At 38.2% G+C, this 26,144-nt stretch overlaps 1 protein-coding gene across 2 annotated transcripts; it reads right to left on the minus strand.

Annotated features, from left to right (window-relative positions):
- Positions 1-300: 300 nt before the first annotated feature.
- On the minus strand, positions 301-26,144 carry AKAIN1 (A-kinase anchor inhibitor 1). 2 transcript variants are annotated; one of them, XR_012672368.1, is made up of 2 exons: positions 22,423-22,599; positions 301-7,407 (listed from the first exon to the last, which is right to left on the minus strand). XR_012672368.1 is itself a non-coding variant. In XM_075142052.1 (2 exons), the coding sequence occupies exons 1-2, from the start codon at positions 26,125-26,127 to the stop codon at positions 7,217-7,219; spliced, it is 285 nt and encodes a 94-aa protein (XP_074998153.1). In that variant the 5' UTR covers positions 26,128-26,144; the 3' UTR covers positions 7,140-7,216. The 2 variants fall into 2 exon arrangements, 1 of the variants encoding a protein (XP_074998153.1); XM_075142052.1 differs by lacking the exon at positions 22,423-22,599 and adding an exon at positions 26,034-26,144 and having other exon boundaries at positions 7,140-7,407.

Below are 26,144 nucleotides of genomic sequence, written 5' to 3' on the forward strand. Positions count from 1 at the left end.
CATGCAGATCCTGGAGTTATATGTCATTAGCTTTGTACGCAGTCCCCTTACCTTAGCTAGGATCCTAATTCTCAATCTCTCACTGTGCTCCCTAGCTGGACGTTTAACTTTCCAAATAATCAAGCCAATAGCCTAAGATGTAGATAATTGAAAGGGGAAAAAAACCAAAAAAGCCTTCTAGCCCGCCAGCAGGCAAAATAGATGTTAACCTAATTCTTACCAGGGCAGATGGAGTTATATAATCTGATTTCTAAGAGTAAGGGATTTTTCAAGGAATTAAGGATTTAGCATATATGATATACAGCAGTTTCTGCAGCTTCAGAATCATAATGTGGCGGTAGTTTCTACAATGCTACTTCTACACACAATGCAGGTACAGGGAAAACTGTTTAAAGACTTAAACATGCAATAATGACAGGGGGTCTTGCCTATATCAAGGAAAAACATGTTGCCTCAGATATGCTGGAACACAAAGATTAAAACAGGGACTACAGGACGGATCCAATATTTTTTTCTCAGAGCATTTTCTCATTTTTTTCAGAGCAAGGAAAAAGGTGACCTTGAGAGACAAGAGTACAGGTTAACTGGAGTAAAAAAAAACAGCAGGCAAAAAAAAAAAACAACAACCAAAGAGTGGAGGTTAACTTTATCTTGCAGACCTCAGTGTTTCCTTCCATTATACAGAAGAGGAGAAAAGGCTGAAGGCACAAATCAAGTTACAGAAGTAGATGTGCCAATTTGGCCTTGAAGAAAACGTTTTTTCTGAGGTCAGGTACCCTGAAGAGTGGTCTTGAATGCCAAATTTGTTTGCTAGAGTACTGTGTTTGCTTTCCTGTCTGGTAGAGAACATGGAGCAGGCAAGGACTTTCCACTGCCCTCTTTTTTTTTTTTTTTTTAATAAGAACAAACAAAACAACACAACCCCACATAAGGAGGGACTTGTTTAGCTGCTCCACCCGGTGGAGGAACATTCCTAGGCAGGTAGAAGCCCAGTGCCTTCTGCAGTTTCACCCCTTGGAGCCTGGATTGAGACATGCCTGGTCTCCTCCACCCAGCTCCTCTGAGCACAGTGATGAGCAAGCTGTCGCCTGACTCAGGCACTGATATTTGAAGCCAGCTTTAGCAAACAGAACAGCGAGTTTGTGTACCTCCTGAGCTGAAACAGAGCTCTTGACTCGGGGGCGTCCTCGTATTGCAAGTGGAAATTTGCAGCCTCATCTCCTTTCACCCAGTTACCAGAGGGAAGCATGGCATCGGGCTGATTTCCTTAAACTTGAGGATGATGCAAGGATGCACTGGGTCCTTGCATCTCTGGTATTGCAGATGTCTCCGTTTTGTGGGTCTCTTGATTTGACTGTTGTCTGGAAGTAAATACATGCAAATAAAGAAAAGAGGTCAAGAGAAGAGCCACAAAAACAGCTCAGCACTGAGAGGGTCATTTTCCTAAACAGTGCAGCTTCTGTTGCTCACTGCAGGTTTCAGTGATCTAAGCAGACGAGGACAACAAGACAACAAGTTCCTGCCTATAGATCTAGGAAGACTAATGCTCAGTAAAACAAAGCAGCTGTGTAAAAGTATCTATAATTCTGGGAAATACGATAGGAGGAATTACAAGATCCGACACGTTTTACTTCAGGTTGCTGAACTACAAGTATACAAACTTCTTCAGCTGGTGGAGTACCAGGCAAACTCTTAGATCCTCACCACTGTAGATACTCAGATCTGAAAGTCTGCTCTTCCACTATAGTGAAAAAAAGAAACAGGTATGCAGTCTGTGGGAAATCTGAAGTCAGCCAGACCTACTAAACTGTCACAAGTCAGGGCAAACTGTGTCCCAGGAACAGTTTTTGCCTTGGAAGGAAATACTAAAGATCACTACTTTATGGGTTAATCCCTCAGCAAGAGAGGGCAACAAAGTGCTGGCTAACACAGTTATCCTCCTTGGAAATAAACACATGCAGTGAGCTGTGGGAAAGGGTCAATATCCCACCAGTGAGGCAAAGAAGATTTACTATATTCGCTCTCCCTGTTCTGGAAGCAGATGGCTTTCATAGTTCTTCCTGTAGCTGAGGATTTTCAGAATCAGCTGTCTCATGTGGAAGAAATGAGGGGAAACAGCGTTAGTAGGAGGTATGTTTACAAAGCAAATACGTGGCAAGTGCGTCTACTATAGCGACTAGAGACAGGGGCTTAGCCTTCTGGGATGCATGTGCCCACATGAATGCACGTGTGCAAAGAATAGCAGCTATTCACTCCCAAGGGCAGGAGCAAATGGGTCACTCTGCCAAAGGATGCAATTCAAAGTTTTCTATAGACACAAGAAGGTAGCATTTAAGTCTTCAGAACAGTGCAGTAATGTTCATCTTCCACCTCATATCACAAAGCAAGCAATTACAGTCTTCACTAGCTGGCGTTTCTAAATGGGTTTCGAATCTGAAAGCACACACAGAACATTCCCCTTAAAGCTACCCGGAGTGTCTTCAATGTTTTAGAATCAGCTTAGGTGGGTTCAGTTTCCAGCTTGCATAAGAGTTAATTTTCTCTCTTTCTGTAGAAGTTCTACACCCAGCTACTGTCACAACACATGTGAATGATTCATGACGATATGTCCCGTGTGGCCTCCTGCTATAAGCAACGGAGGGGGAAAAAAACCTGCAACAAAAAACACCACCACCACCACAAACCCCACACTTCCTTTTCTTTAGAACATTATTTATTGTTGCCACTCACCTTTGGTGAAAGAAAAGACAAAAACTACACCACACCACAATGGAACGTGTAATTCCACAGGGGTTCTAATCAAACCCAAACTACACATGAACTATTGCTTTAGTGTTAAGACTAGCAAGCTCATATAACAAAATCCAAGTAGCAAGTCACTGGAGGAAAAGTTATTAAAGAAGAAAAGCTGCTTATGTTAATTAAACAAAGAAAATCTGCCTGGCAGACAAGAACAGCTTAGAAGCAAATGCATTTAAAATATGTATCTATTTCTTGGTGTTCCCCAGAGCACTCAAACACAGCTAGTGTGTGTGCTCATCCATTCAGTCTTAAGCATTAAAGAAATCGTTGGTCCTGTTGACTAAATCCGGTGAAGATGCAGTGGTCTTTAAAAACAAAAGCCCATGCACATTCACCAGGTTTTGTGAATGAAGCTCTGGAAGTAGAGAAAAGAGACCTTACTTCTGTTCCATTTGAAAGACAGGATACAGTGCAAATTAAAAACCTATTAGGCCTCAGAGAATCCCTTTGTTCTGGAAAACGCAAAATAGGGAAAAAGGTTCTGCCAGAGGTTACCATGAGGCCCCAAAAGCCATTGATGCAGTTCTCTCTCATAGATGAGAAAACCTACCCATTAGAAATGAGGTTGCATCAGTACTGCTGCTCACTCCTTACTGAGTGCAGGTGAGGAGGACATTATCAGCAGCTCGCTCTTCCCCCTCCCTCCCACAAACTCTTTTAACAAGTTGATCCCTGTATTGCAGGAACCCATTGAGAGAAATTGGGCTGTGCCAATATTCAGGTTTTCATTAATTTCCTTTCTTCTCATACCTGAGTGGGTAAGCAAGAGATATAGAGTGAATCCCACATCCTTTCAAGAATTTATTCTACTTCCTCTTATGTTTTCCCCTAATTTAGACTAAACTTTTTCAGAAAAGCCCTCAGTAATGACACATTAACCCCTGTATTTGAGATTAGCACACATTTAAAGAACAACTGTAGCATATTTCATGGTAGTCATATTGAGAATAGTTACATAGCTATTTTTATATACTTACCATTGTAGACATACTACATTCTCAGATACTTAAAAACATCACCAAAAAAAAAAAAATCAGACACGACATGAGTAGATTTTTAGGTGCATTGTTTGCTATTGAATAAATGTTCAAGAATTTCCAACTCTTAACTATAATATTACCACAGAATGCTTTTATTTTTCTGAAATTATAAAATTAAGATGGCTGTTTCCAAGTCACAGTTTCATTTTTTTTTATTTTAGAGCAGGGCTTTCCGATGTAACTGCACAGAACCAAAAACTTTATGAACGGTGGTATTCAGCAATCTCTTACAACATCGTGCTGTGGCCATGTGACTTTCAGTTTAGATGTTGCTGTTTCATTACACTACAAAGAATAGCACAAGTATGGTAATAAAATTGCGATAATCAACCTGAATGAAAACATAGCAAGCACGGTACAGGATAGCCATAGATACCTAATTATTCTTCATGAAAGGAGTTGTGATTAATGTACTTTCACAGGTTTGTGCATCCTTCTACTTACCACTGATAAGTGCTAAAAGTGGTAAGTTTATTTTAAACACATATAGATACCATTTTGATTGTCTTGTACTTTTAAGATATGAATTATTGTGCTGAATAATGCATTCATTACTACAAACCTCACGAGCACATTGTTTGCTTCATAAGATTGTCCAGTGAATCTGAAAACTGCTTCCCTTTTGACAAGAGAAACCAGAGACATGTAAGGTATTAAGAGTTTCTTTAAGAGTTTCTTTATTTGTCATCAGACCTGCATCACATCTGTAGTAATTTCTATAGTCTGTATTTTCTCCAGAAAATATAATCTGTCAGTGAAGATACCAAAAATACCCACTTTCACCATGTAGTAAGCATATAAAAAGCCAAGGGTAAAGTTTTCTTTTGTGCAGTTCTCTCACATGCGGTACAGATCTCAACTACATATCCCGGAGGCAAGTGGTGTGCAGAACACCCTTTGTCAATAGGAGATACTAAGTGCATGCCTTAATTTAGGGATATATACTATAGCTAGGAGATGCATTATTTGGCTCTTGGTGAAAACTACACTGTTTAAGCTACAGTATTTGTTTTTCCTCAATAGAAGGCTTCCTCAAGACTCTGTTGGGCTTCCTACCATTTTTATCTTTCCAAGACATTAAACGTCTAACAGTACTGAAAACGATGGGCATGATTTAATGGTTGAGTAACAGTGTGTCTAAAAGGGCTAGGACAGTAAAGGGATATTGTAGAAGACCATAGTGGGAGGAAGAGTGGAATAGGTTCATATGAAGCAGTGGCAAAAGCCTGGATTCACTGGCTTTTGAAATTCCTCTTTTTCTAACATGATGATTTAAAAAAAACATTGGACATGCAAACAAGTTGCCAAACTACATGAAGATTATTAAAATAATTACCAGGAACATAAAAAAAAAAGACATATTGCAAATTTCTGGGGACAAAAAGCATTTTAAAAAAACAGAACAATCCCAAAGAAATGGAGATTTTGCTGTCCTATAGCTCTCCTTCCTACAGTACTGTAGGTGAGTCCTTGGCAAACACCATTTGCACCACAGAGCTTGCTCTCCCTCATCCACTAGACTTGCCTGCCCATCAGCCTCAGAATTGAACCTTTACTCATGATCAGTTTTCTTAGGCTCTCAGAAAGCAAAAATGCAAAGAGTGCTTAGAAAAAAGCTACCTCCCAACCAATCGTCACCTGATTAAAAAACTAATGGTAAAAAAATTACTATTACGACAAACATGCACATGCCTCAAGACCCAATACTTCCACCTTTCAAAGTTTGCTTGGCTGGAAAAATTCACCCAGTGTCTGTAGAAGTGAACCAACTGTGTACTTGCAATCCAAGTCAGTTTTCACAATTAGAGGATTTAGAACAACTTCAATAATGTCAAATTCTTCTTTTCATTTTTAAGTGAAAGAAGATTGAGCTAAATCATTATCTGGCATGAGTCAGTGCTGTTAAATTAAAAAAGAAAAAAAAAAAAAGGAACCAAGCAGATTGCAAAGGCTTACTATTACAGTATGTGGCTATTCATGACTAAACCTCCGGCCATGAGAAAGAACCCTGAAATTGTTTAACACAAGCAGTGGGACACAGTAAGTAATAGCCAATTACTTAAACCAAAAAGTCTCTTTGAGAATCATCTAACTGAGTAGAAAAGCAATTATGAAAGTTTGCCTCCTTCTTTGCAGATCCTGTGCATCTGCTTCTCTATATTTCTAGGTGTATTACTACAAGAATTCAGTTGAAGCAGAGCTACAAGCCATTTCTAGAATTAAATATACTGTTATTCATTCAGATGTATAATAGTGCAATCATCATTACAGTAAGGGAGCATAAAAGTGAAAGCTACATTTATTTAATCTGTATTTTCAGAAACATCATGGATTTCTTCAGCTGTATAGAGCAGTTAAAGGATAAGTTCTGTATTACCAGCTTAAAGCAGTGCTATTTAAGGTGAATCTATGTAACAATTGCAAATATCTAAAGTCACTTTATGCCCAGCAGGTGAGAAATATCTACCATGACAGAATTCAGACACAGTATATTTCCATCCTTCAAGATATTAATAAATCCAAACACTCTTTTTCAAGCCACTCTAGTCTTCACTTTCTGTAAATCAATCCCCAGCAAACTTGCAAAACTGAAGGAAAAGCTGGAGAATGCCATTATCAGCACATCAGTTCCTCTTCTTTCAGTATCAAGAAAATCAGAAGGAACAGTCGAGGCACAAGTGATTTTTATGCAGAAGTATAGAAGTATTTCAAATAAGTAGATTACAACTTCAGTACTTCTTTTAACTTCTTTTAAAAAAGACATAGATCATAGGTCTATGATCACAGTCATAGATCACAGTCACTGCAGTCTTACTGGATTGCTTTTTTTTTTCCCAAGATGAAAAAAGAAATTGGTTCACGGAACTTACCAAATCCACTTTATACTGCCATTTCACATAGTCCATGTTTAATCAAAGCAAAGTACAAACTCATGCTTCAAGGCAGCCTGAAAGCATTCTGCTACACTCAACAGTAAACTATTTCTTCAGTGAAGACAGCTTCAGTGAACCCAGTAACTCAGAGAAGAGTCTGTCCAGCTGAACTGACATAAATGTTGCACGCAGAACTTACAGGAAAGTGCACTGACAACAAGCTTTTGAGAATAAGTCCATACCATAAAAGCTTGTGCTTGAAACTACTTTTATAGCTATGGTTATTGTTTCTGTTAAGAGGCACTGCATAAATATGGAGTTAGTCATCTAATGCACTTAATATTTCTCAGCTGAGGACTATTGCAGCTTTACCTTATGTCTAGGTGTGATTATACTTTGGTTTGCTTTACAACAGTAACATTGCACTAGCAATACAGCTGATACTAAAGAGAAGGCTGAAAACACTGCAGACTGGAGGATTGAAAAACCCAATCTGCTCCTTTACTTCTTTTCATGCTTCTTGGTTAATTTTCCTCTTTCTAGCTGGAGGCTCGTACTGCTGTTTGTTCGCTTCTCCTTTTGCTGGCTCTCCTGGGAAACTTGCTGCACTGCTCGGAGGATGGCAGTCTGCACAATTTGCTTGCTGGCGTTCTGCAGCTTAACTTCATCTTGCTCCGTCCCTGGCTTCTCACCTGCCAGAACCAAACGACAAAGAAAGGGAACTAAGCATTTGTGCCTACTCTGTGAAAGGATAGAAAAAGAGGAGGGGAAAAAAAAAAACCACAGAGTGCTTGGGAGCAGTTTATTACATAGGAAACCTGCTAATACGGAAGATGATGAAGCAGGGTGGAAAGTGCCTCTGTGCGCTCAGTGCTACAGGAGTGAATGAAAGGGGAGATTTTGAGTCATACAGCTCAGTTACCCACTTCCCAGCTCTGGGGACAGCTGTGGCTTCACAGCTGAAACAAGCACAGCTGCATTTTGCAGCAAGACAGGGAAGGAGGGTTTTCTCATCCAGCTGTGAATCACATCCTTTTTGACTTGAGCTGTACTCCTGGATGGGGAATTGGACTTCATTTTGCAAGCCTGACACGTTCTCCCTCACCACCATACAGAGAAAAAGCTGTTTCATTAATATTTCTGCTTACTTTTACTTCAGATTAAAAGCCTTCATCCATCAAATTCCAATTGACTTCAAGGTACAAAATTTTGTTAAGTGTCAGTTTATTAATCCTTAGCTACATTTGCAAAAATATTTGCAAAAGCATTAAAAATTGCTCAGATTGTTATAGGTAAAACTGAAAAAAAAACCCCTACAACATTGTCTGTAGCAACCTGACAAATAAATATTTCTTATGTGACACTTCCTTGTTTTGCCAAAGTGCTAAAATCTGGAGAAGAACAAAATAATGTAGTGTGACTACTGACATTTGGTAATGAAGAAGAGTAGTTTATGTTAACAGGTTTCTCTTTGGAAGTATTTTGACTCCTAACACAAATGACAATTTGGACAATAAAGTACGCTCTGTAGTGTTCAAAGTTGATCTTCATATTAAAAAAAAAAATCTGAATTAAGGTACCTCCAGCACCTATTGGCGTTTAGGAAAATGTACTCAGTTGCTAATTGAAATGCTTAAGCTAGGTGCTTATTTACATCACCAGATTTGATTTTAAAGGTTTTTGAAATACTTATCTCAGTTCTTTCTTAATTGACTCTTGTGCTCAAGTATTTCATTAAACAGGATTTGTATTTTACTGTCTGTTTTAATGCCATATATTAAGAATTATGTCCTGAGAGAAATAAACCAGAGTGAATTAAAGGTCAGCTGCTTTTATGAGAGGTCCACATCTGGAATTGTGGTAAATTCCCAATGTTCTTTAAGAATTTTGTGCAAGGAAATTTAAGATAGAGACAAAAAGTAGAATCACTTGTTTACCTTAAGGAAGACACTACTAAGATGTGATATGCTTGAGGGAAGGGACAAGGTCCTGCCCCTGGGTCAAGGCAATCCCCAATATCAATGCAGGCTGGGTGGTGAATGTATTGAGAGCAGCTTTGCGGAGGAGGACTTGGGGATACTGGTAGATGAAAAATTGGACATGAGCCGGCAATGTGCGCTTGCAGCCCAGAAAGCCAATTGTATCCTGGGCTGTATAAAAGGAAGCGTGGCCAGCAGGTTGAGGGAGGTGATTCTGCCCCTCTATTCTGCTCTGGTGAGAACCCACCTGGAGTACTGCATCCAGCTCTGGAGCCCCCAGCACAAGCAAGACATTGACCTGTTAGAGCAAGTCCAGAGGAGGACCAGGAAGATGATCAGAGGGATGGGACAACTCTCATATGAAGAAAGGCTGAGAGAGTTGGGGTTGTTCAGCTTGGAGAAAAGGCGGCTCCAGGGAGACCTTACTGTGACCTTTTGAGTACTTAAAGGGGGCTTATAAGAAAGATGGAGAGAGACTTTTTACCAGGGCCTGTAGTGACAGGACAAGGGGCAATGGTTTTAAACTGAAAGAGGGTAGATTTAGATTGGACATAAGGAAGAAATCTTTTATGATGAGCGTGGCAAGACACTGGAACAGGTTACCCAGAGAAGCTGTGGATGGCCCATCATTGGAAGTGTTCAAGGTCAGGTTAGACAGGGCTTTGAGCAACCTGATCTAGCAAAAGATGTCCCTGCCCATGGCAGGAGGGTTGGACTAGATGATCTTTAAAGGTCCCTTCTGACCCAAACCATTCTGTGATTCTGTGATTCCACGATCTGTGAGCCCAAAACAACCACCAGCAAAATGACCAAAGTTTACTCTTTGAGAAAGAAATAATTAATTATCTCCCATGTTTCTTTGAAAGGACTTAAAAAAAATTACTTATTTCTATTGTGTTCATATTAGATATGTTCTGCTTAAATGTAAAATACAAATGTGGTTTAATTCTATTGAAATTGAATAATTTTTTAAAAACCCTGCAACTGTACTGAGATGACAAAGTTTGTCTACAATTAAGAGGTTAAAACCATGAAAACTTAGAAAACATGTTTTAAGCTGGAAAAGCTGACTGAACGGAATCACTTGAATTCTTGGCACAATCAGCTTGCCTGATTCAGTTTGTTCCACTCCTCAGCAATTGAAACTGTTTTTTGGATAAAATTCCATGTTACTTAACAGTAAAGTACAGATATTTCTTTATTACTCAAATATGAACTCACTTTGTTTTACACAATGAATTAGTCGTCTTGCTGAAAAAGATCAGCCAACTCAGCTGATGTCCAGAAGATAATATATTAACAAAAGCATGGATAAACATGAAATTGTAAATACAAATGAGTATGTTGGAATGGACTATGAGGTTATATGAAATTAAAAAATTTGCCAACCCCTATAGCCATAAAACCCTAGAATTTATTGTTAAAAACATACTGCCATTAAGCACGTTGCTGTTGAAAATTACTCAGTTTTCTTTCCTTAGGGATGCTTCATTATTTATTTCGTTCTTGCCATTTAATCTACAAAATCTGAACTTTAAATATTTTTACATCCACAGCATCCAGTTGAATAAAAGGACAGTTTTCTAGTGAATTTCTACCCGAGTTTTTCAGTTGTTTATCATGGAGCAAGGCCTGCCTGAAAACACCACTCAGATAAGTGAGACCTAGATTACATCTGCCCAGCTCTAACTCAATAGATTATTCTTTTATTCACTGGGAAAACAAACCAAGAACAGAAAAGCCAAAACCTCTGGACTATTTCTGCCCTGCCTCTGATGGTTTAGGTATGCACAGAAAGGAAATAAGGCAGCTCAAACAAACATAACCATTTTACCTCTGTGTAACACATTTAGGGTGATAGTAACCCAGCTAATTGGCTTTGGACACGGAGAGAGTCAAAGATGTCGGCCTGGAGTGATGTGACCAATTGGCAGCTTATGCTGACCATCTAAATTAAAAAGCAACAGTGAAAATAATAGCCCTTTTTGAGGGGGATATCTGACACTGTGTAGAGGTCTGAGCCTGCATTGGGACCATTACATGTAGGAGCTGGACTGCCAGCCGGGATCCAGACACGTCCAGCAGTCAGACATGAACGTCTAGCTCCCCTGGGTGTGTGGTGTCTATCATAGCTGGCCCGTCTGGACATGATCCTGGGCAAATGGTTCTAGGTGACCCTGCTTGAGCAGGAGTTGGACAAGATGGTCTCCAGAGGTCCCTTCCAACCTCAAGCCTTCTGCGTTCCTGTGATTCTAGCTGGTAAGGCTGCCATAAAACCCAACTTTTCTACTTCCTGAAGGAGTAAACAGCAGTCTCTGGAAGAGTATTACCACTACGTCCTCTTCTTGCAATTATTCATTTTAAGGAAAGCAGTTACCACAAAGCTGTTTTCTGAGAAGCTCATTTATTTATTGATATGCTGGACATACTCTGAGCAAGAAAAGAGGGATTGAATAAGGAAAGCAGAGATGACTCATGCAAGAATCCCAAAGGGGTTGAGCTGGAACATATCTATCAAACTGCTCCACCTTGCTGAAATACAGACTCCCGTGGACGTAAACAAAGGCAGAAATTTGAGTGCTTGTAGAATTAATCAGACTTTTTAAGAACTGCATATTTTCAAGTAGGTAAAACAGAGACATCGCTCCTGTTGTCTAAGTATTTGGTGTTTAGCTAATCAAAATAAGAGTTACTAGGGTGATAAGACACAATTAATTCTTATCTATGATTTTTTTAAGATTTGAAGAATAACTAGTTTAATTAAAATTCCATGACAAAAGGTCACTTGAAGCAATTGCTGGGAAAAACTTGCAGGATAGCAGAAACAGCATTCTGCCTACTAGTTATCCCTTTTTTCTCTTGATGTCAGAAAATCTTTTCTACTTATTCTCTATCTTTACATGCTCACCTGACTTATTCAGGAACCCAGCACCCTAATTCTGTAAATAGAGAACTGAAAAATCCAGGTTAAGTGATGTTAAAGGCAAGGTAGCAATTTTATCATTAAGACATGACAAAGACTCTTTAGCATGTTTTTATTACCTTATCTTTCACTTGGTAGGTTTTATGCCAACTAACATAGCAGATAAAAAGTAATTTGGAAACTCGAGCCTGGTTCTGCAATCTAAAGTACAGTTTGAGAGATTCAAAAAAACCTCAAAATCTTGGACTGACTGCAGGAATCAGTCACATATTCCACTTTCGTCTAAAACTAGTGCCATATATCAGTACCTTGAAATTCCCTTGGCTCGCTTGAAGATGTTCCCCATGAAGGAAAATATGCTAGCACTTTGGAAAAAGAATAAAAGCATTTGAAGTAGATTCCAAGTATTCATTTCAATTACTAGAACTAACATTAGTTTAAGTCCAAGAACATCTTGTGTGGAAGACTTCACATTCTCTGTGATGTTTCTGGACTATGGAATATGCCTAGAAAAGCACACATGGAAAACGATAGCTACAGAGAAAGAGCATTTAGCACAGATTAAATCTTGAAGAACTTCACTCTGGTTGCACATGGACCTTTTCTCATTTACATACTTCATTTTCTTCAAAGCATCCTGAGTCGCTTCCTTTCCAGCCTGCAATCAAAGTAGTCTCCTGCACTTTCTGTTGATATCCCCTGTGCCTTTCCCTTTCAGCTTGCTACAAGTTAAATTTAATATGCCTTATAAACAGTCCTACTAAGTAACACCCAACAACATTTGTTTGAATTAGCAGTTAAGTTCTCTACTGTATCTTTTCATAGGATTGTTGGGAATACTACCATGAAGCTAAACTACCACAGGCATGACCTTGCTCTTGCAAAGATGCAAGTCCATCCCAGATCCGCTAATGCTGGCAATGAACTGTGGGGGAATGAGACACCTTTCAGTGTGTGCAAAATCAGAGATTTAGAAGGAAATGGAAGCAACATTTCTCACATGGAAAGAGAGCAGGGGTGAATGAGCTGTAGTACGAAGGAACCTTGGACTCCTGGAGAACATGGACTAGAAATAATTTATCCCACACTTTTTGAGAAGACATTAGTCGTGTATGAGCATGCATGACCATGAATGTACATCCAATCTCAGGAAACTTCTACTGTCCCTCAGTTATCACTTTTGCTTCTTCACCTCCTTTTCCCAGGAGAAAAATAATGCCTTTAATTTTAATTCACCTTTCCTCAAAGCATGTGACATTTATGCAGCTCATCATGTCCCCCTGCAGGTTAGGTCTCATTCTGTCTTGAGGCACAATACAAACATTGCATTTGAAGAGAACAGCTTAGCTTATATGACAGGTTCCATGAATCCCAAGGGCCATGCATCAGAGGTCAAAAGTTTATGTTCTGCTTCACAGGAATAACAAATGCAGTTTAATTCCAGCAAATGAATACCACTGAAGTTGTTCTTCTGGAAAAAAGAAATTTTTGTTTGTGTAAACAGCTTTGAGCTTAACCATATCTAAAACTAACAAAAAAAAAAAATCACATGCCTCTAAGCAAACTTCTGAGCAATTTAGACCTCACAATTACCCAAAATGTATTCCCCTGTTAGCTACAATTTTAATTTATGCAAAATTTCTGAAGCTGAAAGAGACATGAAGCAAATATTCTTTCTTCATTTTTACATAAGATTATGCAGGTATATCCTTTAACCAGAAAATTTACTGTTTGTTTTACCAATATTTTGATTTGGATTGCAATAGTTAACCATTATGTTATTTTCTGCAGCATTGCAACATTAGAATCAATTATTTTCCATTATTAATAAAAATTAATAATAATCCAACAAAAATACTGCTCTCTGGTAAATCTATTTCAATTCTATTGAAAATTACTGCTGTAATTTTTATAATCCAACTGACAGTACTAATGAAATTTTTAAATGGAGTGAAAGTATAAGTAAGCAAGACTGTGACGATAAGATTTCATCACAAGATCCAGTATGGATGCATGGGAGCTGTATTTACGGAAAAAAAGTTGCAGAATATTACCTAAATTGTGTTTACAAACTGTAGATCTTTCAAAAAATTAAAGAACCTGGCAACTTTGTATCGACATAATGTACACATATATGTTGTAGTAATTAACAGTAACATTCTTTGCATCAATATTGATATTCTTCTACTACAAGAAACAAAGTTCTGTTCTTTAACCTCCCATTGGCATTAGGCAGTGACGTCCATCTTGCCAGCCACAGCATGGAAATTCCAGGTGAGCCTTTTCTGGCGAATATTTTGTAACCTGTGAATTGAAATGGTTAAAAAATCTCCTTCTTTGATTTGCTTTATAGGTTTGTGCTAGGATTCCAGCACTAGAAGCCTAATTTGAAGAATAAGTATAAAATATGAGGCTGCACAGCATCCACAATCAGGATATATAGATGAGTCATGTTAATTACACCCAGAATGAATGAACACGGCAGTTAGCCAGGACTGAAGGCTGTCCAACACATGTGCACAAACTCAACTTCATGCATGAGTATCATTAAGCTATTTACAGGATTAGAGACCCGATTTGTCTCAATGTCAGTAATGATGCCAGTTCAGAGACTTCATGAAAAGGTCCTACAATGAAGTTGTAAATCTAATCTTAAAAAAATTAAATAAGAAATATATTCTTAACTGTGTGAGAGTTAATTCTGTCCAGTACTGTTTCTCATGCTCTAAAATGGAGCCTTGTGAGGTCCTGACTGATAGCTATCAAGTATTGGAGGGCAATTCTCAGTTACCCTGATTCCTTGAGGAAGAAGGGAGGACTCTGAACGTATCAGAAATGCTAAAAGTACTTTCAGGTAGGATCATCGTGTTTTTTCAATTCTCTAACCTGCAGTGTGCAGGGGATTTTAACACTCACTTTCACTAGAAAAGTCATGGCTCAGTTCAGTTATATTTTCTGCCCTTAACCTCACTCCTTAACTCCTGCCGTGCAAGCAGCACAGAAGAGGAACTGTATCAGGAAGGGTGCCAGCACAGACTACTTTGCTTTTCAAAACAAGTTATATGAATGAAGCTGGAACAACCCTGCTTTGAACACAAATCCAAGAGGAACGGAAGGGCGAAGACGAAGAGCAGAAATGCAGATAAACTGTCTCAAAGGACATGATAATATCTCCAGAGTAATACTTCATTGTATCTTTTTTATCCAGACATTAGCTACATCTGAACTGAGTTTTTGTAATTTTTTTTTTTTTTCCACTGAGTTTTGCCCTTTCTTAAGAGAAAAGAGTATCTGGAAGTCTTTTTGGTTTGTTTGCTATATAAAAGTTATCTTTTTGAAGGCTCCAGTGAGTTATTTCATATTATTTGAAATATGCCAGTCAAAAATGAAGCTCCAAAGTTTTTTAGATTAAGAGGTTGTTGGGATCTACAGATGTTGTTATCTATTCTTAAGCATTTTCTCAACATGTTTTAGTAAGATTTCTTGCCATACTTCAATAAGATTAACTAAAAACAGATTACACACTTCAATCTATATGTTTTCTAAGTATTTTCACATATAGCAATAAATTCACTCCTTAAGGACTATGTCTTTTCAGCTTTGAAGATTGGATGTAGTTCAAAGTAGGAGTCACTGAAAATTCTGCCACACCCAAACCCGTAAGTGTGATAATCAGATTTTGGTCCCAAAAGGAAAATTTCTGAATCTAATACTGTAAACTAACATTAACGTATGAGGGTTTTTAACTCTTAGGCTAGGGTTCACTGTATTAAAAATAAGATACTTCCTAGAGAGCATCTGGGACCAGCTGCTCCAAAGTTAATGAAAAACTTAAATTCTCTTCATCTGTACAATTTTGCTATTTCTTGTAGGCAACACACTTCAAATACTGAAATAAGATATTTCTGTGTATCAAATGCTGTGCTTCTTCCCACAGAGGGAGAGGTCCAATGGCACAGATACAGGTGACCCATATGTCATCTAACCCTCTCTGCTTTTTGTTTTCTACTGTTTAGGTGCTCAGAGATTCCTAGCCAAAAGGAAAACATTAAGCACGGAAAGCTAGATAACATTTAGGCCTTCTGAATCTGTACTAAAAAGCTCTTTGGTGGACTTGCACAAATCCCCGCTGAAATACCTAGCTTTGCTAGGTGTTAGAAGACTTTTGGTATCCACTACTGTACAGCATAAGTGAAAGGAAAGTTTTCAATGGAGGCATATTCCACTACTAAAGGTTTATTTTGCCAGCTGTTGTGTTTATATTTCTTCAATGCTTTGTGGGTTTTGGTCTTGAAGAACTATGTACAGGTTAATTAAAATTTGCAATATCTGAGCCTGATTTTTTTTTTAAGTGAAGAAAATAGGGAAAAACTTACGTAACCTGTCAAAAGCCAGCAAATCAGTGAAAACATCCTGCTACATTTTAGATGTGTTTCAATTTATACCAGATTATTCAGAGAGTCTAATTTCAGAAATTGTCTAGTTAAACCTCAGCTGAAGCAGAGCCCTTCCTTATCTCTAAAAAAAAAAAAAAAAAAACCCACACAAAACCCTAAATTTGCACATGCACAAAACAGTCTAGAAAAACTTTCCTGCTTATTCTAGAATGTGAGTGGAGTTTGAAAACTGTACATAAGGCTATTAGTAATTGAGGCTGAGATTTTATATGTATGTATATACACAAACTCACAAGAGAAAGTGAATGAAAGATTATATAAATTTAAAGTGCACCTTGAAAGAGTAAAAACCAGGGTTTTTTCACAGCTGTAATCTTGACGGAATCCCTGTTTGCAACAGGATGCCATGACATGCTGTTTTCCCCTCTTGGAGCTAATTCTCTAACTTCCCAGAGAAATGTTTTCCACTCTGTTAAGAAAACTTACTTCAAGACAAAATGTAATGTCAATCTGCGAGTATTTAACTGAAGTAGTAATGGATATGCACCCCTCCATACTGACAACTGGTGAGTGGATTCACTGATCAAAGTAAGAAAATACAGTGTCATTATATAAAATATGCATTCTACAAAGTGAAGCAAATGTAAGTAATCCACAGGAGATTATATTTGCCTTACCATTAGATAAATATCTGAGTAGAATACGGCTCAATTTACTTCTTCAGGCAGAAAATTTCAGACTCTCTTGAAGAAGGAAGACAGCATCTTCTGATATGATGACTACAGGCATTTGTAGGGTCAGATGACAGCAGCACAGCTCACCTGCCTTGACTTCCCTGGCAAGGCATTCTAAAGCAACCTGAAGCATTTTATGGCTATTCAGGTCAGCTTTTCATTTCTGCTAACATCAGTAAAGATTCTGCTCCAATTGCAATCCCTTAAAAAATAATAAATCTTGTTCTGTAGGAGTTTGCAAATTATTATGCAAAGAGCACACTGCAAATGGGTAACTCAATTATTTCAGAAAGCCTATAAAGAAACTATTAATACATTGCTTGCAGAGAATTTTTGCTTAACTTAGTATTTGTAAATATAATACAATGGATTGTGTCCTTAACAAAATCCTTAACAGACAAGATTGAAGGTATAGGAATAAATCTACCTTTCACTGTACTTTACAGTAAGTGCATTTAATTTCCATTATCATGATAAAGCTTCCAGTGTTGGAATCATGTATGTCTATAACAAGTACAACAGAACAATTCATCTAGAGGAATAAAGATTTGGAGGGACAAACTTTAGAGGTCAGTGTAACTCATTCCTTTTGTACATTCATCGTTTGACTTTTCTGCTCAATACATGGAGCCCATACACAGTGCCAGTAAGGGTGTTAATAATGACTGTATCACTTATTACCACCATCCCCCAACTATGAACAACTCCTTCAAAATAGGCCAGTACACAGCCACTGTGAAGACAGAATTCTTTTCACTGCTAACCTGAATAGGATTCAACCCAGTGATATGGAAGTGAAAGGTGCCAGCCTCACTTGTTTAAGCCTTAAGCCTTCAGTTCTGTTAAAAATAATTTGAAAGAGTAAATTCTGTGCCAGTTTTTAACACTATGTTGATTCATGCTTTAAAGAAATATTGCACGTAGGACTGTTCACTACTTTTTAAGTTTGCTAATTTCATCACATTTCTGAATATCTACGAACTAACTTTCTTTCACCTCACTAATGAGATCTGCTAGTGGAGTTTCACAGCAGGGGAAAGATCAATGCGTCATTGGGGAGAGGTCAGCACAAAAAAACATTTTTCCTAAGCAAAAAAGAACAAGAAATTTCCTCCTATATGATTTCTTCTTACCAGGCAGCAAACACTTTGAAGTATTGTTGAGAGCTCTTAGTTGCAAATGCATTCAGATACTTTTGGGGGCAACTGGCCTCCATACTCACTACCAGCCATCTCAAATTCTGGACAAGAAAACCATTATACCAGACTGCATGAAGTCTGCAAAGTAGTCTTGTCTGTAGCCTCCGAATTACATCCATCACATGGACTTTGTCAACACTAAGCTAACGAGAAAGAATCCTACGTGTATATACTCTTAGATCTTATATTAGGATATTTTTTTGGTACTGCAGAACTTAGAGCATTAGCAGAATGTAGCAGTTAACGGGGACAAGGACTGTGTCCTGCCTTACTACAATTGTTCTCATGGGTGAAAGGCACTTCATAACTGAGAGTGCCAGAGTACCACGCTCTGCACAAACACTGGAGATATCCCTCAACAGGTTACCTTCAAAAAAGTAAAGTTATTGGTAGCAATTTTTCCATTCATTAACAGGTCCCTCCATAGTTTCTTGATCTGTGCATTGTGGACAGGGTTCTCCACAGTACCTGTAACTATATAACCAAAAAAGAAAAAGGCTATCAAGAAATTTCATGTCTTCACATCCTGCAGCACAACAGGTTGTTTTTTTCCCAGCTTTTCCGCTAGAGAAAATCAGGACTATTCAGCCAAGTAAGCACATCTGTTTCAGTGTGCAGCTGCTATGTCTTCAATTGCAGTTTAATGAGATTCCTAAAATGTTTGGTACAGGATGCGTTTCTGATCTTCAGTGTCATTACGCAAGTCTGCTATACTGCTTCTAGCTTAAAAATGTTAAGAACAGCTGTGCTGCTGAAAAGCTAGTCGAAAAGCTATTGGCGTTGCTGTTGCAAGAAAAAGGTGCTGAGCAGTGAATATTCTGGCTTCTCCAACGTCTATCTTTAAAGTTTAAGGGTATTCACACATCTGTTTTTGCATAAAAATATTGATACAAAAATGAGTTCTACCTCCTCCTCCTTCTTTTGGGATTGCAGGGCCACAAGTAAAGCCTGTGAGTTCCTAGTTACGGAGAAAATGTCAGGTAAGAAGGAATTCTTCAAATTACACTGAAAAATGACAAGATTCACCTGAAAGATGAAATCACACAATTCAAAGTAGATACAAGCTTAAAGGATGGGAGCGTTCAGACACTGAAAGAAGCAGCCAATGTAAATGCTGCAATCTTTCTTGACATATTCAGATCAAAACTGATACCTTTCTAAAAGATATTATTTAGCCAAAAATACAAATTCCTATTCAACCAAACACAGCTTTGTACAGTACTGACTGGGTGAAACAATGATGGCCTGCAATGATGAGACTGTATAATTTGGTAAAATTTTTTATGGTCTTACATTAGAGAGTAAAATTCTCAAAATATACTAAAATAATCACAGAAATTATACCCTAGTGAGAGTTGCTTAGAAAACCCATTAGGTAGCTCAGATATCCTTAACAGGTTTCTAACTTTATTCCCAAGCTAGTTTTAAAAATGCAGGCCATCTTTGTGCTATATCAGTATGTACACATAAGGGCAAAGGTCTAAGACATAAGTGTTTGAGTGACTCGTGCAAAATAACATCAGAGAAAAATCCTTGGAGAATGAAAAACACCTTTGTATCCCACTTGTTCAGGCAAATCAGGAATTATTCATAGTTATCAATCTTTTATAAGCTAATTTGGCAGTGATATTTTTTTAAAATCTGAAATACACTTCTGAAGATTCCTAAGAAAATCTGCCAATTCAACAATGATGACTTCTCTTTGCTTTTTGACCTAATCCAAAACCTTGAAATGTCATACTGCTCTACTGCAGTCCCATGCATACCTCCATCCTTACATCCAATAATCAATAACACTTTTGTCTACTTCTCAGGCTGCCTAAAGCAGTTCAATTCAGGAAAAGTAAAGAAGCTAATCTTTGTAATGTGTAGCTTGTCTGCATTTCCATTACATGGATCATGCCCCACTGTAAGGGCAGCATGTCATGTGGGAATTCTCCAGGTAAAATGAACCGCCATCTCATAGAGTTTGGATTGCATTTCCTATACACCAACCTACCATTAGTCAACCAGCACAATGAAGTGCAGCGAAGCCCCAGTCAGATTAAACCAAGTGAGGAAAAACGTACTTTTCTCAGTTCCTTTTTCTGGAACAGACTCAAAGTTAATTAAAGCTGGGTATGAAGAAAGATCACATATGAATAGTAGCTTTTTGCATACCTGTAAATAGCAATATACTGTCTAGAATGAGCCAGAAAGTCCAGTTTTGAACATGAAATACTGGCCTTTTTGTAACAATTTTGATCTATCTAGCTCAGATTGGGGTTGGTTTGTTTGTTTGTTTGTTTTGTGGGTTTTTGATGAGGGGTGTTGGGGTTTTTTTACATAATAACTGTAAGATTTAGGGAAAATAATTGAAGTTTAACAGGAAAGTATCTATTCTGTCAATAGTCAGCTGGCTTCGCCTTTTAAAAAGTATATTTAAACTTGGTAAGCTCCTTCTACTTAACAGTTTATAAACATTAATAAACATTAATGTTAATTCAGTGCTCTGCAATAACATATCCACTACCTTAAGGAAGAGAGCATCATCTTATTCATATGCAAAATCTTATCTTTGTCTTCAGATAAAGAAGTTCCATTATTTTTTCTGGAAGAGTTTCCTTTTGGTTGTTGTTCTGTTCTTTTCTTTTTTCCACCCTTGTCCTGGAAGGATGTTTATCATTCTGACCCTACCCATTTATAATTAGACAAATCTTTTTCAACCCCTCCCGCCCCGAACAAATAAATGAAACATAAAATAAGGTCATTCATCACAGTGAGATAAAATCAGAAAGTTGACTCAAGAAATAAAACTCAATTTCTTAGTAAGCTTATAGTGTTCCTACATCATACAGCCTTAAGTACTATGAAGATGTTAAAGATGTACAAAACCCTGATTTTTTTTTTTTTTTTAAATATCTGGAGAAGAGATAATGCCAGGGCAGGGCTGATTTACAGTGAAGAAAAGCAATTAAAAAATGCAATCTACCCAGGCTTGCTCTGTCTAAATACAGGAGATTGTCAAGCCCCTCTGATTACTTTATCATCTCATTTGCAACAAAACCATGGGATTTTTTTTGAGTAAAAGCAGACTGAAGAAGAACAACTATACAAGACAGATTTAGAGAGTTGTTTTTTTTCCTTTATGGATTAGAGTTGTGAAAAGAACAATTCATGCAGTTATTAATGAGATTTGGGGTTTGTTCATTGTCAGCCTTTGGGGAAAATAAGCATGTTTTCTTCATTTTAGAGGTAATCTCTTCCTGCAGTATTCCAGTCCCATGGTGCATTTCAAAAATGAGTACAGTTAATGGTGACAGTCTGTCAGATAAAAGGAGTTCAGAAAGGAGCCACTAATACCAAAAGGCGTACTACAGAAAACAGTGGCTGGTTCTATTACGATAAATAACTTGGTCCCAATTTCAGAACATGATGTACAGGAAAGTATTAAATTAGACAGCAACTGGGCAGTCAAAGAGAAAAAATTAACTTCTAATTGTTGAAAAAGGATATTAATTTCTCAAAAAATTAGACTTTGTTGAGTTAGCAAAATCAATCCCAAGATTATTTCTTTCATGAAGGTATAAAGCTTTTGGATTCCTGTCCCTTCACAGACTGGATATAGAATTTCAAAGGAAGACAAAACTTCTGTTATCTTTGCAAAACAAAGGTATTAATAGTTACTCATTGTCAAGTTGCAGCCTTTACTTTCCCTTTCCTAGTGACCCACTATTTTTACTGACAATTATACATCTTTAAAGACGTTAATTTCAAGTCATTTCACTACAGAAGATATTATGCATGACTTACATTTATATCCTGGAGCTCCGGGGCCTCTCATCCCTTTCTGAACAACAAACTCCCTATTTCCGAGTAGAATGTACCAAGTCCAATGCAGATTCTCTGTAGCTTCCTTTCCTCTATGGTGTAACACATCTATACAACACGGCAGAGATTCTGCACCCATATAGAGTGAGGTCTTGCATTAGACATGAGCTCCAGCTGAAGTCTTCAATTTTGTTCCAGTGAAAACTGGACTAACAAACTTTCTGTTCTCTTCCATTCAAACACTTGGTGGGGATTGGGGGGCGAAGGGGGGGAAATGGAAACGTGTAAAATATCTCCATGAGTTTCAGAGATTGTCTCATTGGCAGCCACTGGTGTGGGTGCCGGGGGGGACTCACTCTCCAGTCACTGCAGGGCCACGTCCCCCTTCCTGACCCTTTTGTGCAGTCTGACAAGCACAGTCCCCTGCACACTGTCCCTGCTCCTGTCCCTGATGAGAACCAGAGGGGTGACCCTCATAACCTCTGGCTCCACAGCTAAACACATCCTAAGCTAAGCCACCTTCTTTAAAACTGCCTGTCTCTGCTCGGCGGCAGCTCTGGTTCAGCCGCTACCCCCTCCCCGCAGCCCCCAGAGTAGCTCTCCGGCACGGTCGGGGCCTTCCCGCTGGGCCCCCCCGGCTAGGCACAGGAAGCGGCTGCCCTTACCTGGAGCGAACACCATGGTGCCGCCCGGGCGCGGCGCGGCACCTCGGACGGCGCCCGGCCCCGCACGGCTCAGTACCTCGGACAGCGCCCGGCCCCGCACGGCTCAGCACCTCGGACAGCGCCCGGCCCCGCACGGCTCAGCACCTCGGACAGCGCCCGGCCCCGCACGGCGGCGGAGGCGGCTGCGGGCCGCGGTCCCTCCCTCCACAATGCGGCGGGGCGGGGAGGGGGCCGGGGCGCAGGGCGGCCCCGCGCCTCCACCGCCCGCACGGACACACACACACGCACACGCTCTCAGGGAATCATCACTCCCACAACTCGTTGCCCTGCAGCGGCAGCAGGAGGAAGGGCAAAGAGGAGAAAGGTAATAGCGATCTGCCCAGCAGGGAGACCGGCTAATTGCTCCCAATTACCTCTCGGCAACAGCCCCGCTGCCTGACATTTCGGGGTGCACTGCTTTCACCGCAAGCTAACAGCCCTGCCTGCTAGTAGGCTCCAGCGACACCAGACTTTGTCACAGTATTTTAGTTTTCAAAGGTTCAAATGCTGAGGAATTTATACTCTGATCTCACAGGCCTGTTAACCCAGCTCTACTGAACAGAAGCACTTTGATTTAAGAGGGAACATGAATGTTTCAGCATATAAAAGATGACATCAGAGCCAAAAGGTAAATAAATTAATGAATAAGTAATAAAATAAAGAATAGGAGGGTAAGCATAGAGAGAAGACAAACCATAAAATTTTCCACCGACTTTTATATTTCACATTTAATTTGCTTTTATTTCTAAAACCCATGCTCAGGGCTCCCGTGGGCTCTGAACTTCTATAACGGAAGTGAGAAGCACAACAGCCAGGTGGGACACAATTTAGAGAAACTGATTCTCCTGCTTAAGCCTACAACTGCAGGAGGTATTTTGAAAAATATTGTTTAATCACTGCAAATTAGAGAAAGTAGATCAAAAAAAAAACCAAAACATTTTTAGCATGAATGTTTGCATGTAAGTTTTTGCAATATGCGATACATTTTCCGACTGCATGTTCATAACCTACGGATATTGCTACAAACCTATTTAATTCTCTTCATAATCAAGCATTTTATACACACAGAATCCTCCAATTAAATCTGGAATATTTTAAGCCTCCAAATAAGGCCTTATTCTTAAAGTATGGATACAGAAAAGCACTGACCTGCTTAAATAATTCTGCCTATATACTTCAGTAAGAACTCAAGAATGGCATCACCATCAAAGTCAAACTAATCATCTGGTGACAGTTTTTTCTTTTTTTGGAACACTATATAAGAGAATTTCTCCTTGGGAATGCCTTCCAGATTCATCATCACATACCATTTCTACTATCTGATTTCTGGATATTCCTTTTATCACATTTATCACATAATTTCTGGATTATCCTTTTATCCCCTTAGCAATTTCAGCTTCTTTATTGCCATTTGTTTGTCTCCTGTCTGATATTTCAGAGATTCAATTTCACTTCTCTCAGATGGCAACTGAATTAACTAACCTAAACATTACACCTCTGACTGCTCAGAAATGGTGTTCCCTCTAAGAATGTTACTTCAAAAATCTTTAATCTATCCTTTTTTCATTTATCGTCGTTCTCATCCACCTTATGTCTGAGAAATAACAGGATACCTACAAACTGAGTTAGAATAATTTCTAGTACAAGTATCCAACATAAAATACAGAAAAGATTACAGTCAGCAGTATTCTTAAGAGACAGATCAAGGATACCCTATAATCTTCAGAAAAGCAGGACTGATACATATTTTGGAAAGACTGTAGGAAAACTTGCACTGGTATTTTTTATGATGCATATGTTATGTGGCCCCTACATACTTGATTCATCTGTTCAATGGAGATTCAGTAATCATGAAAAAAAAAAAAGAAAGATGTTAATCCACTTTTCTCAAAAAAAAAAAAAATCTATTGGATATAAATGTTCTACACACATCTTTCCTTACCTGCTATCTGTATTTAATCTAATAAATTACCCAAAAGAGGCACATTTTCTTTTAGAGTCTCTCATTTTCTTGCTCAAATTAAAAGCTACCAGCAATTAATGTTTTCTGACAGAGGAAAAAAGTGTTATCTAAAAGCATCTTGGGCTTCTTTTTTTCATTTAATTATTTTTTGAATTTCAGATTTGGTCACAAGTTCAGATGCACAAAAATCACCAGAATAATTGCACAGGACAGAGTTCTGTAGTAAATTGTCACCTCAAAAAATGTGCAGTTAATGCAGTACAACAACCAAAACAAACAGTGCACTAGTAACTTATCTTTCAACTTCAGATCAGTGGAAAACAACATCAGTTATGTCCAGTTATTCCAAAAAAGCCCTTGAGTACAGTGGTAAAAATGAAATAATATCATTAAAATACAATACATGGCCTTGTTCATTTAAAGATGTACCATCAACTTGTATGAAATAGAAAATACAAAAGCACTTACAAAAACATCTGTCTATATTTTTATTAGTAATTATACAGTCCCCACATTGTGTATCATTTCAGTTCTTACTGTTTGAGTGAGGAATTACTAGTTTCTGTATAACATCAAGAGACTTAAAAATTCTTGTGTATATGTCTTCAAAGATTTTTTTGAAGAAGTCTAGACTTACTTAGAGGGTTCTTTGTTAAGAACTTTAACATTTTTAACAGTTAACTTTAACATTTTTAGACAGTTAAAAAAATCAAGTTGACTGATGTCACTTTAAATCATCCGTTGCTATTTGTAATTCTATGGTTTTACATCTGAAATAAACACTTTATTCTAATGGAGCTGAAAACAATTATTTGGTCACATGGATTCAGAAGCTTAGTAAACATATTTTAAGGAAGAAGCCATTTTTACCTGAAGATGTTCAATGTTTCAATGTTTTGTTAACAAGAATGTACAGCTAACATTTTACAGGTAGGCATCTGAGTGTTTCTGGAAGAATCATTTGGAAGTAATCACCTAAATATAAATGAAAACATTTTATAATAAAATAATATAAAGGTAAAAAGAGATAATCTGGAAGATTTTGTTACGTCTTTTATAAAAAGCTTTCTCCCCAACTTTGAGAATAAACTAGCTCTGAGCCATTTTTTTAATTTCCTCACACTGTCAACATTAATAATCAAACCTAGTTCTTTGGGAGGGAAGATTAATATGATCAGTAAACTGCTTGAACCACTTGATGTCTTTTGCTAAACCGGGTACTATTATAATGGTCTTCAAAAAGCAATTACAGTCACTAACTATCTTATGGTTAAGCTTACCAATAAAAATCTTTACTAGCCAAGGTGCCATATATAACACCTGAAACTGCAAGGAAACTGTTTAGAGGAAATAATTGTGACTGAGTGAGTGCTAGCAAGAAATATCTAAAATTGCTTAGGTTAATATTTGAAGTGTAAAATGGCAATTTGTATAGCAGGGATCACAATATTCAGTGTCCTAGATTTAGACTAGAATAATGAATGCCTCTGTGATTAATATACTTCTAACAGACAGATGTAGGGAATAAATACAGAAGGGAAAAGAGAAAAATCCAAACTGGTAGAAGTACCATTCCCCTGACAAAGGAAGTAAATGTAAAGCCAGTTACCTTTCCATGAGTACTGCAGAAGAACAGCAATGCACAGATTTTCAGCAGCCAAAGACATGAAACCTTGAAAGCTAGCAGCAAGAACATGCAACATTTCCAGAGACAGGAAAA

Source organism: Calonectris borealis, chromosome 2, assembly GCF_964195595.1.
Source record: "Calonectris borealis chromosome 2, bCalBor7.hap1.2, whole genome shotgun sequence".
NCBI lineage: Eukaryota > Metazoa > Chordata > Aves > Procellariiformes > Procellariidae > Calonectris > Calonectris borealis.

Coding starts and splice junctions, on each gene's coding strand:
- AKAIN1 (XM_075142052.1), bottom strand. CDS start 26,127: ATGTTGCATGTTCTTGCTGCTAGCTTTCAAGGTTTCATGTCTTTGGCT. Junction 7,408..26,033: donor TCTGCAGTACTCATGGAAAG/GTAACTGGCTTT, acceptor TGGTTCTGGCAG/GTGAGAAGCCAGGGACGGAG.